The following is a 16461-nucleotide window of genomic DNA, read 5'->3' as shown; positions in this document are numbered from 1 at the left end:
ACTATGGTTAGTTTGCCCCCCTTTTTTTCCCCCATGTCTGCATCAGATCCATGTTTTATACTGTATTGGGACATTGATTTTGATTTTGTGCCTCTGAAAACTAAGGTTCTGAGATCGTATTTGAGGGAATCATTATCACACATGTGTGAACTATGTAGAGAATATCAACGTTGGAGCCTTAGAACTCTCTCCGTGGCTCCTGATGTGCCTGCCCTTGCACTGGTCCTGCGTGTATCAACTGAACAGAATTTTAGGAAGCATACTATTCTAGATAAGGTCTGAAGTCTGCTTGGTTGGCACTTTGATTGACACGAGGGAGAACACTAACACGTCTGCCGATGTGGGCGTAGATATCGGCCGATGCGGACCGCTCAAAGTGCTAGAGATATGTCCAATTAAACAGACAACTAACGAATCGGTATGATTATGGTGCAAACACACATGACCTTACGTACTGCTATTATTAATTTATATTTTCTATTTACTTACCTTGTTATTTTCTTTTGTTTTCATTTATTTCTCTGTCTGTATTGGCAATTGTTTTCACTGGAGATAATTGATTTGTCCAACGTTTCAATAAAATACAGATTATATATAAAAACAACGCGTTGGAGCCTTATAGATACGGTCAGAGTCAGAGCAGTTAAAACGCTCCACAGGCGTCGTGCGGACGGCGCGGATCGCGTAGTCGAGAGAGGCTGAGTGTCATTTTTATAGGTAACGTATTTACGGGCCCTGTCAATTGAACATGCCACTTCCATTTTTACTGCGCCTTTTTATTCCCCACCGCCTCGAATAGTTGGAGGTAAAATTGGAATCACTCACTTCATTGTTTTGTTCCCGAGTCTCGAGACGTTCCTGGCGCTGACCCGGATGATCTTGTAGCGCACTGCCCACCCCGCCGGGGTCAATCTTACCTTATGTCACGCAACACTGCCTTTTCAAAGGGAAGCGGCTCGATACTATTAAAACACCCCGTGGCTCTTTACTCTGGAATGTAATTGGATAGCAGAGCAGACGTATTAAAGGAACAAGGATAAATCGTATCGATTCTGAAACCCAATCTTTTTTTTTTCTTCTTCCTTCTGATAAAGCAAGGACCTCTATTAGTTTGTAGATAATAAAACAAGACCTACAATATCTCCCGTGCTCAGGCACGCATGGTCATTAGTCAGTGTGAGATTCTATATACCACATAAATAGGAAGCCACTTCATATTTTGGTGCAATTTCGGCAACACACACACCAGAATTTGTCGTGACCTCATTGTGTGTGTGTGTGTGTGTGTGTGTGTGTGTGTGTGTGTGTGTGTGTGTGTGTGTGTGTGTGTGTGTGTGTGTGTGTGTGTGTGTGTGTGTGTGTGTGTGTGTGTGTGCGCGCGCGTGCGTCCGTGTGCATGTGCGTGCGTGAGCGCACTGTTGGCGTGATCCAGCATGTCAACTGACTGGCTGCTCTCAGCTCCATAGAGCTAATGTCCTGGTTGATATATAATATTATCAGCTCCATAGAGCTACAGTGCGGTAAATAATTTGCACTACAACAACCCATACCTCATTACACCTTACTGTAAATTATATTGTACCTAAATTGTACCTCATCCCACTTCTGCTTGGCACTGTATAGTATATTGTATGGTAACTCAGTTACTTCTACTCTACATAGAGCATTGTATATATGTATATACTGAACATTTTTGTCTACGTACTTGACTTCTATTTTATACTTGCTATACTTATTTTATTATCTAGTTTTGCCAAGCACAGTCTCTGGAGCGAAACAGAAAGAAGCATTTTGTATAAAAGTATTCTGTACTTCTGTATGACAACTAATAAAGAAACTTGAACTTGAACTCCATAGAGCTACAGTGTCCTGGTTGATACAGACTATTATCAGCTCCATAGAGCTACAGTGTCCTGGTTGATACAGACTATTATCAGCTCCATAGAGCTACAGTGTCCTGGTTGATACAGACTATTATCAGCTCCATAGAGCTATAGTGTCCTGGTTGCGTGAATACTTTCCCCAAGGTGGTTGTCCTTCCGCGTTCGGTTTGCGCCGCCTGATTGGCCACTGACACTTCTCTCAGCGCCCAATCGCGTTACTCCTAACGCTCGCTCCTAACTTTCAGAACTTCTCTCAGTTCCACAAGTCCGTTGCATCAGCTACCTACCTGCATCAATATACTACTAACTATCAACTAACTCGCTACCGCCGTGCATCAATATACTAACTAACTAGCACATCAATGCACTAACTACTACCGCCGTGCATCAATATACTGCTACCGCCGTGCAATATACTGAAAACAATACGTTATTTATATTGATGTGATGTCGATTGATATGAATAGCGCGTTACGTTAATATAGAGAGATGAAAATAATACGTTATTTATATTGATGTGATGCCGATTGATATGAATAGCGCATTACGTTAATATAGAGAGATGAAAACAATGCGTTATTTATATTGATGTGATGTCGATTGATATGAATAGCGCGTTACGTTAATATAGAGAGATGAAAACTGTTACGAAGGATCAGATTAAACCGAATATATATATTTATTGATTGATATATATTGCATAATATTTGTATATCGTTTGATATCCCTTGTATATTCCTTGTACATATACATGGAATATCCCTTTAGCCTAGTACAGACCATAATATTTCATTCTCCTATTGGACAGCGGTCCACCAGGCGCCATTGCCATACCTCCAAGGTCTGGTTCAAAGTCACCGCCGGGGACTTGCCTGGACATGAACGGTTCTGCGCAAGGATATGAGACAGGAATAAAGCTGGTACTAGTTTGTTCACCTAACGTATAAATACGGCGCAGGTGAATACAGAAGTAGAGTTACCCAATAAGTTGAAGCCTCACCCACGATACAACGTGCGGTGAAGTATGGCCTGTTTGGCCCCAAATAGAGCATTGAGACCGCGTGCAAATTAATAACTGAAGTGTCATAGTTTAACGCTGTACCGTCGAGTTCGACCTATTCTATTAAGTCAGTAATAGTCTATTTGTGTATAGTGTATCGTGCGGCTACCGGTTCTACAGTGACCAGCATCACCAACGTTTCCTCGTATCAGCTAGAGTGCTTATCCAGGCTGGGCTGCTTACCCTGGCGCTTTCACCCGAGGGGCCCTAGACGAGGACCGTGTGGATCATGTACACTGGATAACCTACCGACGACTGCATAGCCCTTTTCGGCTGGATTATATTTGCTTTTGGTCCTGTAATTGATGGAGCGGAGAATCGCCGACACCCACAATTGTGTGGGATTTACCCTGTGAGGAGCCACGTCGAGCCCGCCTCTCAGAAGTCTGAGGCCGGCTAGCTTTCTTCCATGCGGAGCTGCATGCTACGGAGAACAGCTGTATTCGTCTGCGGATCAAGAGATTATTGCACTGTCTCCTGTACTTGGAGTCTCTTTATCATCGTTGACCCAGACTCTACTACCGACAAATCCTCTACCCTTGCTGGCTTACAACCGGGGGGACCCTACCAGTATCTCCCGCTATATTACCAGAGTACCATAGATATAATTCCTAAGATTCAGGTTGTATTATTATCTCCTGCGTAATATGAGAATGGACATACGTTATTGATTTGCCTACGCACATTCCTTTGCCTTATAAGCGCATCCAAAGTAAAGTATATTATGTACTATCATTGCTGCTAATAAATACTTAAATCCAGTTTTGTGTGAAACCGAGTCATTGTGGGAAGTGTTCATCATAAGATACCTGTGTACTGTATGGCCAGTAGTAATGTACATAAGACGGTAGTGGTTTAATGATACCATACTTATCAATACAGTCAGGGAATTGTACCCCTCAGTTACAATTGGTCCTTCGAGCCGGATGGTAACTAGCGTAATATTAATATAGTGGTATTAATATTGACATGGCCAATGATGAACACTCCACAAAACGGTTCTCCTAAAATAGATCGGCCGCAGCGTAGACGGCAGACACCTCAGTACTTAGAGGATTACGTTGCCAGTATACTACCTAGCTTTCTACAGACGGTAAACGCGGAAAAAGTAGATAGTAAAATTATGTCCGACCCTACCGACCAGGCTACCCCGCCAGTAGAGACCCTAGTGGGTTCTAACGTAACTGACCAAGCTCACGGTGGGGACCAGGAGGGACCTGACATGGCTTTACCCCCCGCCAAGACCGAAGAAGTAGTCCCCGGAGAGCTCCAGGATAAAGAAAGCCCTCCAGGGATGGAACTCGACCCACCACAAGAAGGGACGAGCACCCCGGAGATGGATCTCCTCGATACGCCACAGGAGAACGGATCTCCAACGAGTACTACCAGGAGCGGATCACCTCAACCAGCGTCTTCCCCCAGCGAGGCGGACAGGATGCTGGCGCAGGCCTTCCTCGCCAGCCTGGCAGCCTCAACCGAGCGCGATCGACTCCAAGCACAGGCGCTTAGTGAGCACGAACATTCTTCCATGGAAAGAGAACGCCTTCAAGCGCAGCAACGGAGTGACGAAGACCGCATACGCCTAGAGATTAGACGCCTCCAGACGGAAGAGAATATGGGAAGAGACTGCGCCGAAGCCCAGCGCGCCGCCGCCGAAGCCCAGCGCGCCGCTGCCGGTGCCCAAAGAGAAGCAGAGCGCGACCTCGCTCTCACCAAGCGCGAAGCCGAGCGCGACCGATTACAAGCGCAGATAATGGAGCAGCTGATTACCAGGGCAACCCCCCCTCCCTCCGCACGGGGCTCCAGGGCCTCGTCAAGACAAGGGTCAAGGGCACCCTCCCCTACCCGATCAAGCGACCCTGAGCCCGACCACCAGAGAGAGCCTATACCCCTCTCCGAACCCCTTCCCCGACCGGTCCAAGCGAGACCCAGCTACAGGGAAGAACCGGTCTATACCGCGGAGAGGCTAAATAGACGACTACAGGATCTAGATGACCTGCCAGAGGAAGAAGAAGAGGGAGAGGGGGAGAGTCAAGCCCAACAGCATTACAGTACTCCACAGGACCAGGAGGTCCAGTACAACCCAGACTTTACCCCCACGGCTCTGCGCTACAGACCCCCGACTCGATTCACGGGTGAGCTTGACGCACGACCAGCCCCGAGGAACAGCACCTGGGTACGCGGGCCTTGGTACCCAGCAGGTACCAGCCCACCACGACACGTAAGAGGAGACTCGCCTAGGAGGCCTCTCCTCCAACGCTCACCGATGTGCCAGCCATCCATGGCATCGTACCTTGGCACACCGACGTTCCCGGACTTCACACATGAGAACAGAGCACAGTACACAGAGCTACGAATGTGCTTAGAGACAATGATGTCCGATGTAGCTGATGAACCGTACAAATATGCTATCCTACTCAAGCACCTCAAGGTGCCCCGAGCGCACAATATAGCGCTGGCATATTCCACCTCTACTACCCCATACACCGCGGCTCTAGCAGCACTCGACCAAAGATATGGACGCATATGGGACTACGTAATACAAGAGATAAGGAATATTGACCGTCTACCCCCAGCCACAGACAATCGCTCACTAGATGACCTGTCTATCAAGGTACAATCCCTGGTAGGGATGCTGGGGGCGCAAAAGGAAAAGGGTATGTACGAACTGCACACAAACTCTAATGTCGAGAGGATTTTAGAGAAGCTTCCGCCCGCCCGACAAGAGCGCTTCAGGCGGCAAAGAGACCACCGTGATCCTAACAGCCTACGGTTGGATACGTTCGTGCGGAGCACACCAAGCTCCAGAGAGGGACCTAGGAGAGCAAACGATGGCCGCAGATTGGTGACCGTCATGCACCAAGCAGAATCAGTACCGAGCAACAAGAACCACAGTACCCCCTCGATGAAAGAGAAGTGGAAGATGGTGTGCCCGTACTACGAAAAGGAACACTGGCTGTCACACTGTGACACGTTCAAGAAGATGACCGCCGACGAGGTGAGTCAATGGATAAAGTCCAACCGACGCTGTTACCGATGTGCACGCAGTCACATGGCAGCCGATTGCTGCTTAAAGAAGAGGTGTAGTCGGTGTGACGGAGCCCACTTGGACGTCCTACATGACAGTAACAGAAGAAAGCCTGCACCCTCAAGCAGCACAAAGGCAAGTGTTATGTACATTGACCCCGCCAGCAGCGGGGGCGCCCGGGTGCTCTTGAAGGTGGTCCGCGTAACATTGAGTTACCAAGACAAGGTCATGGACACCTACGCCGTCCTTGACGACGGGTCAGAGAAGACCCTTCTACTCGCGTCCGCTGCGGCCCAGCTGGGGCTGCGGGGGAGCGAAGAAACGATGACGATTCGGACAATAAGAAGAGACCTAAAGATGATAAAGGGCGAGCATGTCTCCTTCACTATCGCATCAAGCGGGCAGCCAGAGAGACGGTATAGGATCACTAACGCTTTCACCAGCCAAGATATAGGCCTGTCGCAGTACACCTACCCCATCGCCAAGCTGATGGATAAATATGTGCACCTGCGTCAACTACCTATACCGCTCATAGACGGTGCCACCCCGACCCTGCTGATAGGCTCCGACCATGCACACCTCATCGTCCCGATGGACCGGGTCCACACAGGGCCCAGAGGCTGTCCTGCAGCAGTCGAGACCCGCCTAGGATGGACACTACAAGGCCCCCTCGCTAGATCTCCTAACCGAACAGCAGCCACTAGCTGCCTCCACTCCAGAGTGACAGAAGAAGACACCACCCTCCTACAGCATGTCGAGAGGCTATGGACACTAGAGACAATGCCCTTTAAGAACGAAAAGAAAGACATTCGTTCCAAGGAAGACATTTATGCTATAGCCCTCCTCGAGCGGGGGACAAAGAGAGTCAAAGTCAACGGAGTGATGAGATACGCAACTCCACTCCTGAGGCGAGAGGGTATGCCTACCTTCCACGCCCCAAAAGAAGCGACGGAGCGGTATCTATTGAACACAGAGCGGCGCCTAGCCAGAGACCCCGCTCAAGAGACTGTGTACCGCGCTGAGATTGACAAGCTAATCACAGCGGGACACATAAAGAAAATTGACATTAAAGAGGCCGATCAGACGACCGAATCATGGTACGTGCCGCACCACAAAGTCCACCACAACGGCAAGGATCGTATTGTGTTCAACTGCAGCTACCAGATCGGATCACAAAATCTGAATAAAGAGCTCTTGCCCGGCCCAACACTCGGCCCCTCTCTACTAGGCGTGTTACTACGTTTCCGCCAAGACAAGGTGGCCATCAGCGGCGACATCAAAGGGATGTTCCTGCAGGTGCGACTAGTGGAGGAGGACAAGCCCCTGCTGCGGTTCCTATGGAGAGAGAGGATCGGGGACGAGCAACCAGCCATCTATCAATGGGAAGTCCTCCCTTTCGGAACCACATGCAGCCCATGCTGTGCTACGTTTGCACTGCAAAAACACGTCGCAGAGGACCCAGCAGCTGATGAAGAGGTCCGACAAAGTGTAGGAAATAGTTTCTACATGGACAACTGTCTGCAAAGCGTCTCAACGCCAGAAGAAGCCGAGGCCCTCCTACTCAAGCTCCGCGCCTCCCTGATCAAAGGCGGCTTTGATCTCCGGCAGTGGGCCAGCAGCGACCCTCAAGTATTGCGCAGCCTCTCCCCAGAGGACAAGGCAGCAAGCAGCGAGACCTGGATGGCGACCATCCCAGGAGAAGCCCAAGAAATGACATTAGAACTAGTCTGGCGCTTCAAAACAGACTCGCTCCATTATAAACACACACCCCTGACCAAGGAGCAGGGAAGGTCGACTGCACTACCGACCACAAGACGGAGTGTATACAGAACACTCGCCAGACAATATGACCCGTTGGGATGTATTCTACCTTACACCACCAGGGCAAAGATGATTGTAAGAGCGTTATGGGACAAGGACCAGGGCTGGGACGACCCCATACCCGAACACCTTGCCTCCACATGGAGAGAGTGGGAGACAGAACTCAGCTCACTCCCAGGTGTCAACATACGCTCGCAGCTAATTCCCACCCACAGTGAGGCCGGAGACGTGCAAGATGGACCTGCACGTCTTCAGCGACGCCTCCGAAGTAGCCTACGGTTCGGTGGCCTACTTGCGTGCCCGAGAGGAGGGAGGAGAAATACATACTGCCTTCATCCTGGCTCGCTCAAGAATAGCCCCCCGCAAGCAACAATCTATCCCGCGTCTAGAGCTCTGCGCAGCCCTAGCAGGAGCGCAACTCGCCACGTTAATCCAACGTGAACTCACCATCCCGGTGCAAAGAACAATCTTGTGGTCAGACTCCACGACCGTACTCACATGGATCCAGTCTGATTCGTGTAGATACAAGGTCTTCGTGGGAGTCAGAATCACAGAGATCCAAGATTTAACAGAAGCAGCAAGCTGGAGGTATGTGGACACAAAACACAACCCAGCTGACGTCATCACCCGGGGAATGTCCCTGGATGACCTCACCCGTCACAATCTATATAGTGACGGGCCAGAGTTCCTCAAGCTCCCGGAAGAAGAGTGGCCTACACCCACCCCACGGGAGGCGAGTGAAGAGGAGGCAGAGAACAAGAAATCTATGTTCTGTGGGTTGACACACACACTCGTCCCCACAGACCCCAACATAGACGACTGCCTCACCCTTGAGAGTGCGCAGCTAAAGACATTCCTGTGGCACCACCCAGAGATTCAGCCCACTACTGACATTTACATTTACATTTACATTTAGTCATTTAGCTGACGCTTTTATCCAAAGCGACTTACAAGTTCTGTACGACAAGCCATCAGGAAGGGCACAACTCTATCAGCTGAGCAACAATGTTCATCAAAGTGTTGAGTGCTACAGTGTAGGTTAGTTTATTAGGACAAGTGCATGACAGTACGGTTAGTTAGGGTTAGATTTTTTTTTTTTTTTTTTTTTTTTCAGATAATGGTTGAAGAAGTGCGTCTTTAGTCGACGGCGAAAGATTGGACGTGATTCGGCTGTCCTAACTGGGGTGGGTAGTTCATTCCACCATTGTGGGGCAAGGACTGAGAATAGGCGACTTCTCTTTGATGACCCTCCCGGAGCTTGGATAGGAGTAGGTCTGAGGCGGCCAGAAGATGCAGAGCGTAGGGGTCTTGAGGGTGTGTAGTTAGAGACCATTGACCGGAGGTAGGCGGGAGCGGTTCCCTTTGCCGCACGGTATGCTAGGTCGAGGGCCTTGAAGCGGATTCGTGCAGCAATGGGGAGCCAGTGCAGGTCCCTAAGAAGTGGGGTGACATGGGCCGACTTCGGTAGGTTTGAGATCAGGCGGGCCGCTGCGTTCTGAATGAGTTGAAGAGGCTTAGTGGCAGTGGCCGGGAGGCCAGCGAGCAGTGCATTGCAGTAGTCGAGGCGGGAGATGACTGTTGATTGGACGAGGAGTTGGGTGGCTTCTTTTGTCAGGAAGGGGCGTATCCTTCTGACGTTGCTCAGGAGGAATCGGCAGGTTCTGGTCGTCGCTGCGATGTGAGCAGAGAAGTTCAACTGGTCGTCGAGGACAACACCAAGGTTCTTGGCGGTCGGGGACGCAGTCACAGCTGCATTCTCGACTGTGATTGAAAGGTCGGTTAGGGGGGAGGATTTGGCCGGCAGGTGGAGCAATTCTGTTTTGCTTAGGTTCAGTTTGAGGTGGTTGGACGTCATCCAGGCTGAGATGTCGGACAGACAGGCCGAGATCCGCACAGAGACGTGGATATCTGAGGGAGGGAAGGAGAGGAAGAGTTGAGTATCGTCGGCATAACAATGGTAGGAGAAGCCATGAGACGTGATAATGTTACCCAGTGATTTAGTGTAGATGGAGAAGAGAAGGGGTCCTAAAACCGAGCCCTGGGGGACACCCGTCCGCAGGGGGCGGGTGGCCGACAGGGTCCCTCTCCATGACACTTGGTAGGAGCGGTCATTACTGACATTACTGCAGCTAACTACGAAGAAGCAGAACTTCTTCTGTTACAGCGAGCCCAGAGAGACTCGTTCCCCGACGAGCTAGACTGTCTACAGGGAGCAAAGCCCGTCCCGTCAGACAGCAGATTGCTCCACCTAGCCCCCGAGAGCGACGCCCATAATCTCATCAGAGTGGGTGGTCGTCTGAGGAGAGCTCCAGACTTACCGGATGACGTCAAGTACCCGATAGTCTTAAACAGCCGACACAAGGTCACAGAACTTATCATAAAGAAATACGACGAGGACGTGCATCACGCCGGGGCAGAGAGAGTCTTCGCGGAGATCAGACGTCGTTATTGGATACTGCAAGGGAGAGAAGCAGTACGACGTTTCCAGCGGACTTGTCTAGACTGTCGTAAATGGCGAGCACAGCCCAGTATACCCCGGATGGCTGACCTACCCCCCTGTCGCCTCCGACTCGGCGACAAGCCTTTTCACTCCACCGGTATGGACTGTTTCGGCCCGCTGTATGTAAAGAAAGGAAGAGGGACCGAGAAGCGGTGGGGTATTGTATTCAAATGCATGACCACCCGAGCGATGCACATAGAATTCCTTCCAACCATGAGCACAGACTCATTCCTTATGGCCTTCCGAAGATTCACATCGCGGAAAGGGAAACCGTCTATATTATTGTCTGATCACGGGACAAACTTCAAAGGCGGAGAAAGAGAGCTGAGAGAGAGCTTCCAAGCTATGGGCCCAGAACTTAAGACCCACCTCGCTCCATACCAGATTGATTTCCAGTTTAATCCCCCGAATGCACCTCACTTCGGTGGAACTTGGGAACGAGAAGTACGTTCAATAAAGACAGCCCTGTACGCCGTGCTTGGGGCCCAGACCGTGGCGGAGGAAGTCCTAACGACAGTCCTCACGGAGATCGAGGGAGTATTGAACTCAAAGCCCCTCGGTTACGTCTCAAGTGATGTAGCAGATGTCGACCCAGTCACCCCCAACACTCTCTTGATGGGGCGGCTGGACCCCGCGCTACCACAGACAGTGTACAGGCCTGAAGAAGCGAACGGCCGAAGAATGTGGAGGTACAGTCAAGTATTGGCTGACATGTTTTGGAACAGTTTCCTACTCCACTATCTACCGTCTCTACAGACCCGCCAGAAATGGGTGAAAGAGAGAGACAATTTGACAGAAGGAACAGTCGTCATGATTATCGACCAGTCACTACCCCAAGCTAGGTGGCCGGCCGGCCGCGTAAGCAAAGTGATTACCGGTGCCGACGGAAAGGTCAGAGCGGCAGAAGTGCTCGTCCAAGGGCGGATCTACACCCGACCCGTGGCGAGGCTAATAGAGTTGCCAAGGCTCCCCGACACTATTGATGACGACCATGACCCCCTGACTTTGTGAACTGCCCTACCCTCCCAACAGACATTGAGTAGCGGACAGTGCGGTTAATCTGTCTCTGCTTATCTAATTAGGTGGGACTAATTAGGAGGCGGCTGTTACGAAGGATCAGATTAAACCGAATATATATATTTATTGATTGATATATATTGCATAATATTTGTATATCGTTTGATATCCCTTGTATATTCCTTGTACATATACACGGAATATCCCTTTAGCCTAGTACAGACCATAATATTTCATTCTCCTATTGGACAGCGGTCCACCAGGCGCCATTGCCATACCTCCAAGGTCTGGTTCAAAGTCACCGCCGGGGACTTGCCTGGACATGAACGGTTCTGCGCAAGGATATGAGACAGGAATAAAGCTGGTACTAGTTTGTTCACCTAACGTATAAATACGGCGCAGGTGAATACAGAGCTACATAGAGCTACAGTGTCCTGGTTGATACAGGCTATTATCAGCTCCATAGAACTATATTGTCCTGGTTGATACAGGCTATTATCAGCTCCATAGAACTATATTGTCCTAGTTGATACAGGCTCTGACAACGGCAGCCCTGTAGATAAACACAGGCCAGCTGCTGACTTTGGCTGCAGGTGATCTGTATGAGGTATGCACACGCAATTATTGCACCGTCTGCTTTATATTTCCCTGTGGTGTTGTATTTTTTCACCATAAGCAAATGTCGGGGTTGTTTGTGTAGGAATGGATACGTAAGCTGTTAGGATTCTGAGAAACAATTCGTATAAATAGCAATGGTGCCTCTATGGGTTGTCTGTCTGTATTATATTTTAGGTTTTGTCCGTATTGTTTGTTTTTCAATTTTCAATCTTCTCACCATAAACAATGTTTTTCATGGGAGTGGACTGGAAACCTAAGATGTGAGGATCGGAAAAATAGGTGCTATAAATAGTCAAGACACCGCCAGAGGTTATTCTTTTCTATATTAACTTCATTCATTCATTTCAGATTGTCTTTTTGAAAGCTATTTTTCATGGCATCTCTGACGATTTATTTAACGTAATAGCATACAGAGGGGCATAAGAGTAAGATGGGAGGGAGAGAGAGAGAGAGAGGCTGGGGGGGAGAGAGAGAGAGAGAGAGAGGGGGGGCGGGAGAGGGAGAGTGAGAGCGAGAGCGAGATTACCAGCTGGAGTCGAACCAGTGATGCCGAGAGTGCGCGGTGGAGAGCTTTGGCCTCCACCAAACCAACCCCTATATCTTTCTGGTTCCCACTAATTGTCAGTGGCGTCTCGATGGAGTCGACTTGAGGACTTGTTGAAGTCTTGCAGCCTTTCCCGGCCGTTCTAATGAGCGGAATAATACATAAGCTTGTCATGTGAAAGAGATTGCCTGTGGTCAGGTATCCCTCCAACTCTCTCCCAGAGAGGTGAGGAGCGCTCTCTGGCTTGTTCTTTCTGGCAGCTTTCCATGTTGATAGAGAGGCGCAGGCGATTTTTCACAAGATGAAATGAGAGGAATGTTGTTTGTTTTTTTGTTGTTTTTTAGCTTCAATACATTCTCCTGGCAGTGACAGCTGGCTGTTTTGTTCTAAGCCTACCTTGACAGTTTGTGTTTCCGTGGATGTTCACTTGTAATTATGATGAGGTATGGTATTAAAGAAAAGACCTGCCATTGGTTGATAACCCGGTGTAGCGGGTCAGAGGTTATATATCTATTAGTGAGAGTCTCCAAACTTTTATTCGCTGATATTTGACAGGGATTCTATTGAACACAGTTTTCGTCGACTGCATAGTCATTTGGAGGAGCGGGGAGGGGTGAGGTTCTGTTTCAGTCGTTAAAAAAGAGTAATTAATACAGTTTTCTAACAACGTGGGCCTATCGGTGGAGCAGTGAGTTTTCCAGTGTCCACATTGAATGCAGAGAGCCCCTCATTTTGACAGCAGGATATGGCCAATATGTGCTCTGGAGGGCAGACTTCAGTAAGATTTAGAGAGACGTAGAATTCTACTGCTCGGTGTAGTAAACACACTGGAGAAGTCAAGTCTTAACTACCTCACCTGGGAGAAGTTTAAAAATAATAATAATAATAATTGATTGTCAAGCAAGTCGTTCCTTTTTCTTTTTTTTCATCACAAATAACATTTCAGTGAGGGGTCTTCATGTTCATTATTTTAAGTGTCAAGTTTCAAGTTTATTAGTCACATCCCTGGCCTTTCACAGTAGAGTGGTGGAATTATTGTCTCTTGGCTCCTTGGACTCCTAGAAGCAACATCAACACTGTAGTACAGACAATAAGAACAGTGAAAACTATATAAAAATAAAAATAAACTATTTAAAATAGTAGCGTACCAATTTAAAATAGCAGCAACAAATAAGAATAGCAAATCTAGCTGTCTGTATATGCGTGCCCATACTCTATGTGTGTGTGTGTGTGTGTGTGTGTGTGTGTGTGTGTGTGTGTGTGTGTGTGTGTGTGTGTGTGTGTGTGTGTGTGTGTGTGTGTGTGTGTGCGAGTGTGTGTGTCCACACGTGAAGCTGAGGTTAAACTCTGCCTCTCTGTCTATTAGCAGCATTGACAGCTTAGCTAGCGCATTCTGTCTCTGCCCTCTGCCAGTAATAACCTACCCTGTTAGGGCCAGGCAGGGACCCCTATCAGAGTATATTGTTAGCTGATTGGAATTGGGCAAGCATGAAATGGAAGTCACGTTAATATTGATCCAAGTGTTTAACGGGGTGTTTTACCTCCAGGTGTCCTTGCTGTCTCGTCTCAGGTGAGCATGCTCCTCTCAGACCCCTGGCTGCTCTTACTCCATAGTGCCTGGCACGGAGATCTGTACGGCTCCCACATAACAACAGGGGGGTAGACTAGACGACACCACCCCATCATGTGCCGCGCGGTAATATTACACTATAACCCTTGAATCTTTAGGATGTGTTGATTGTGAAGGAGAAGGGGCTTGTGTTGTTGTCGACCTTGAATGAGCTTTTTAATACCAAAAATAAATGGGACGTTTTCAGGGGGAAGTTGCGATGGCTTATTTGGGGGGTTGTCCGATTTTCTAATTCTGAATATGAATATACTTTATAATGCTCTAATTCCAACCTGTGTACCTTTTTCAATGTTGTTTTCGCAAAAATGTGGTCTGGCAAGACTTGGTATTCCACAGCACACAACTGGCTTGATGGTCGTGGTAAAGAGGTAACGAAGGTTTTATCATAAAGCTAACATGACCACAACCTCTTCCCTATCAGTATGTAAAGCTAACATGACCACAACCTCTTCCCTATCAGTATGTAAAGCTAACACGACCTCTTCCCTATCAGTATGTAAAGCTAACACAACCTCTTCCCTATCAGTATGTAAAGCTAACACAACCTCTTCCCTATCAGTATGTAAAGCTAACACAACCTCTTCCCTATCAGTATGTAAAGCTAACATGACCACAACCTCTTCCCTATCAGTATGTAAAGCTAACATGACCACAACCTCTTCCCTATCAGTATGTAAAGCTAACACGACCTCTTCCCTATCAGTATGTAAAGCTAACACGACCTCTTCCCTATCAGTATGTAAAGCTAACACGACCCCTTCCCTATCAGTATGTAAAGCTAACACGACCCCTTCCCTATCAGTATGAAAAGCTAACACAACCTCTTCCCTATCAGTATGTAAAGCAAACAATATGTGTCTCGCCAAGTCAGTGTGACTGATAACGATCACAATTGGAAACGGAGCCGGTACTACTACTACTACTACTAGCCTCCGCTGTTTATAAACTCCTCAAGTGAACTATTCAATGTTACATCATTGTCCAGGTCCAGATGTGGCGATTATTTGACCGTTAATGTTTTGATGGGAAGAAGACGGGGTTGTTTTTAACCTCCAGCGGCACAGTAGACACGCACCGGCTCAGCCAGGATATTGAATAAAGATTACTCTCCGAGGGGGGCGTCTGCACCGTATAAACGCTCCGACATCAAAGTTTGAATGTTTACTTTTTTCTAACGGTCTCGAAAGAGCCACACTGCAAAATGGATGCTGCCTTTCATCACGGGAAGTGCAGAGCTGTCATTATCCCCCCCCCCCCCCCCCGTAATTTTATCTGCGAATACGCAGTAAATAAAAGTAATGACACAGAGGGCAGGGTTGCATCTCCCCAGCTGTAATGTAATCCATTGGACTGTTCTTTTTCTAGCCGCGTGGAATGTGGAACCCACAGAGCAGCGGGATCTGTAACTGATAGAAAAAAAGAAGAAAAAAAAGGTCTTGGAAACAGAAGAAATAATATGAAACTTTGTATAGAGGCAGTGTAATGCACATTAGAATGATCATCAGGTTGGACGTGATGGTTTTAATTTGGATCGGATCTGACTGATTCTTCAACTTTTCACCCAGTTGGATGCTGAGCCAGAGCCTACTCAGAGCCGTGGGAGGGGCGAAGGGGAACGGTACTGAAATACAGGCATTACAACTTTCTCCTATTTCAATTTCTATCTGGCTCTGCCAAATGCTGTCGGATCCACAGTGTTTGGTTGACAAATTTAAAAGAAACAAGTTTAAACATCGAAATGGCGTTGTGCAAGACTCTGCTCTTTTACAGAACATATTTATATCTTGCATCACACCGCAAAAGTGGCAGAGGAACTCGAAAAGTAGTATTTTCTTTACATTTATAGTTGTGTGTGAGTTGAATTACGCAAAAAAAACAGTATTTACGCAATCAGCTTCTTCCTATAAAAAATGTAATCCACATAGTGAGTGAGTCTGAGTCTTAAGTAAAACATCATGTCATAGTTTTTTCTTCTTAACCCTTTCACTACCACACTACCAAAGGGTTAACCCTTTCACTGCGATAATGCAGAATGTTAACCCTTTCACTGCCACACGACAAAGGGTTAACCCTTTCACTGCGATAATGCAGAATGTTAACCCTTTCACTGCCACACGACAAAGGGTTAACCCTTTCATAACCACACTACAGAAGGTTAACCCTTTCACTACCACACTACAGATGGTTAACCGTCTGTAGTGTGGTAGTGAAAGGGTTAACCTTATGTAGTGTGGTAGTGAAAGGGTTAAGGAGTCGTGGAGGCAGGCTGGTGTACACTGGAGGCCTCCAGAAACACATGCTCCCTGACTCTACTGAGACTATAAAAATGAAAGGCTCCCTGCCACAAAACACTGCAGCAT

At 48.0% G+C, this 16461-nt stretch overlaps 1 protein-coding gene across 1 annotated transcript in view; it reads left to right on the top strand.

Annotated features, from left to right (window-relative positions):
• LOC311225271 (neurobeachin-like) overlaps positions 1 to 16461 on the top strand; it is a gene marked incomplete at its 5' end in the record, with an annotated part of 544672 nt that overhangs the window by 437503 nt on the left and 90708 nt on the right. Inside the window, 1 exon segment of the mRNA XM_084310493.1 lies at positions 1 to 6. This exon segment is cut by the window's left edge and continues 119 nt beyond it. Coding sequence (XP_084166619.1) covers positions 1 to 6 — 6 coding nt within the window.

Source organism: Notolepis coatsorum, assembly GCF_963971535.1.
Source record: "Notolepis coatsorum genome assembly, chromosome: 1".
NCBI classification, from domain to species: Eukaryota; Metazoa; Chordata; class Actinopteri; order Aulopiformes; family Paralepididae; genus Notolepis; species Notolepis coatsorum.
The sequence above is the reverse complement of the archived record's forward strand: the minus strand, read 5'-3'. Positions and strand labels throughout refer to the sequence as shown.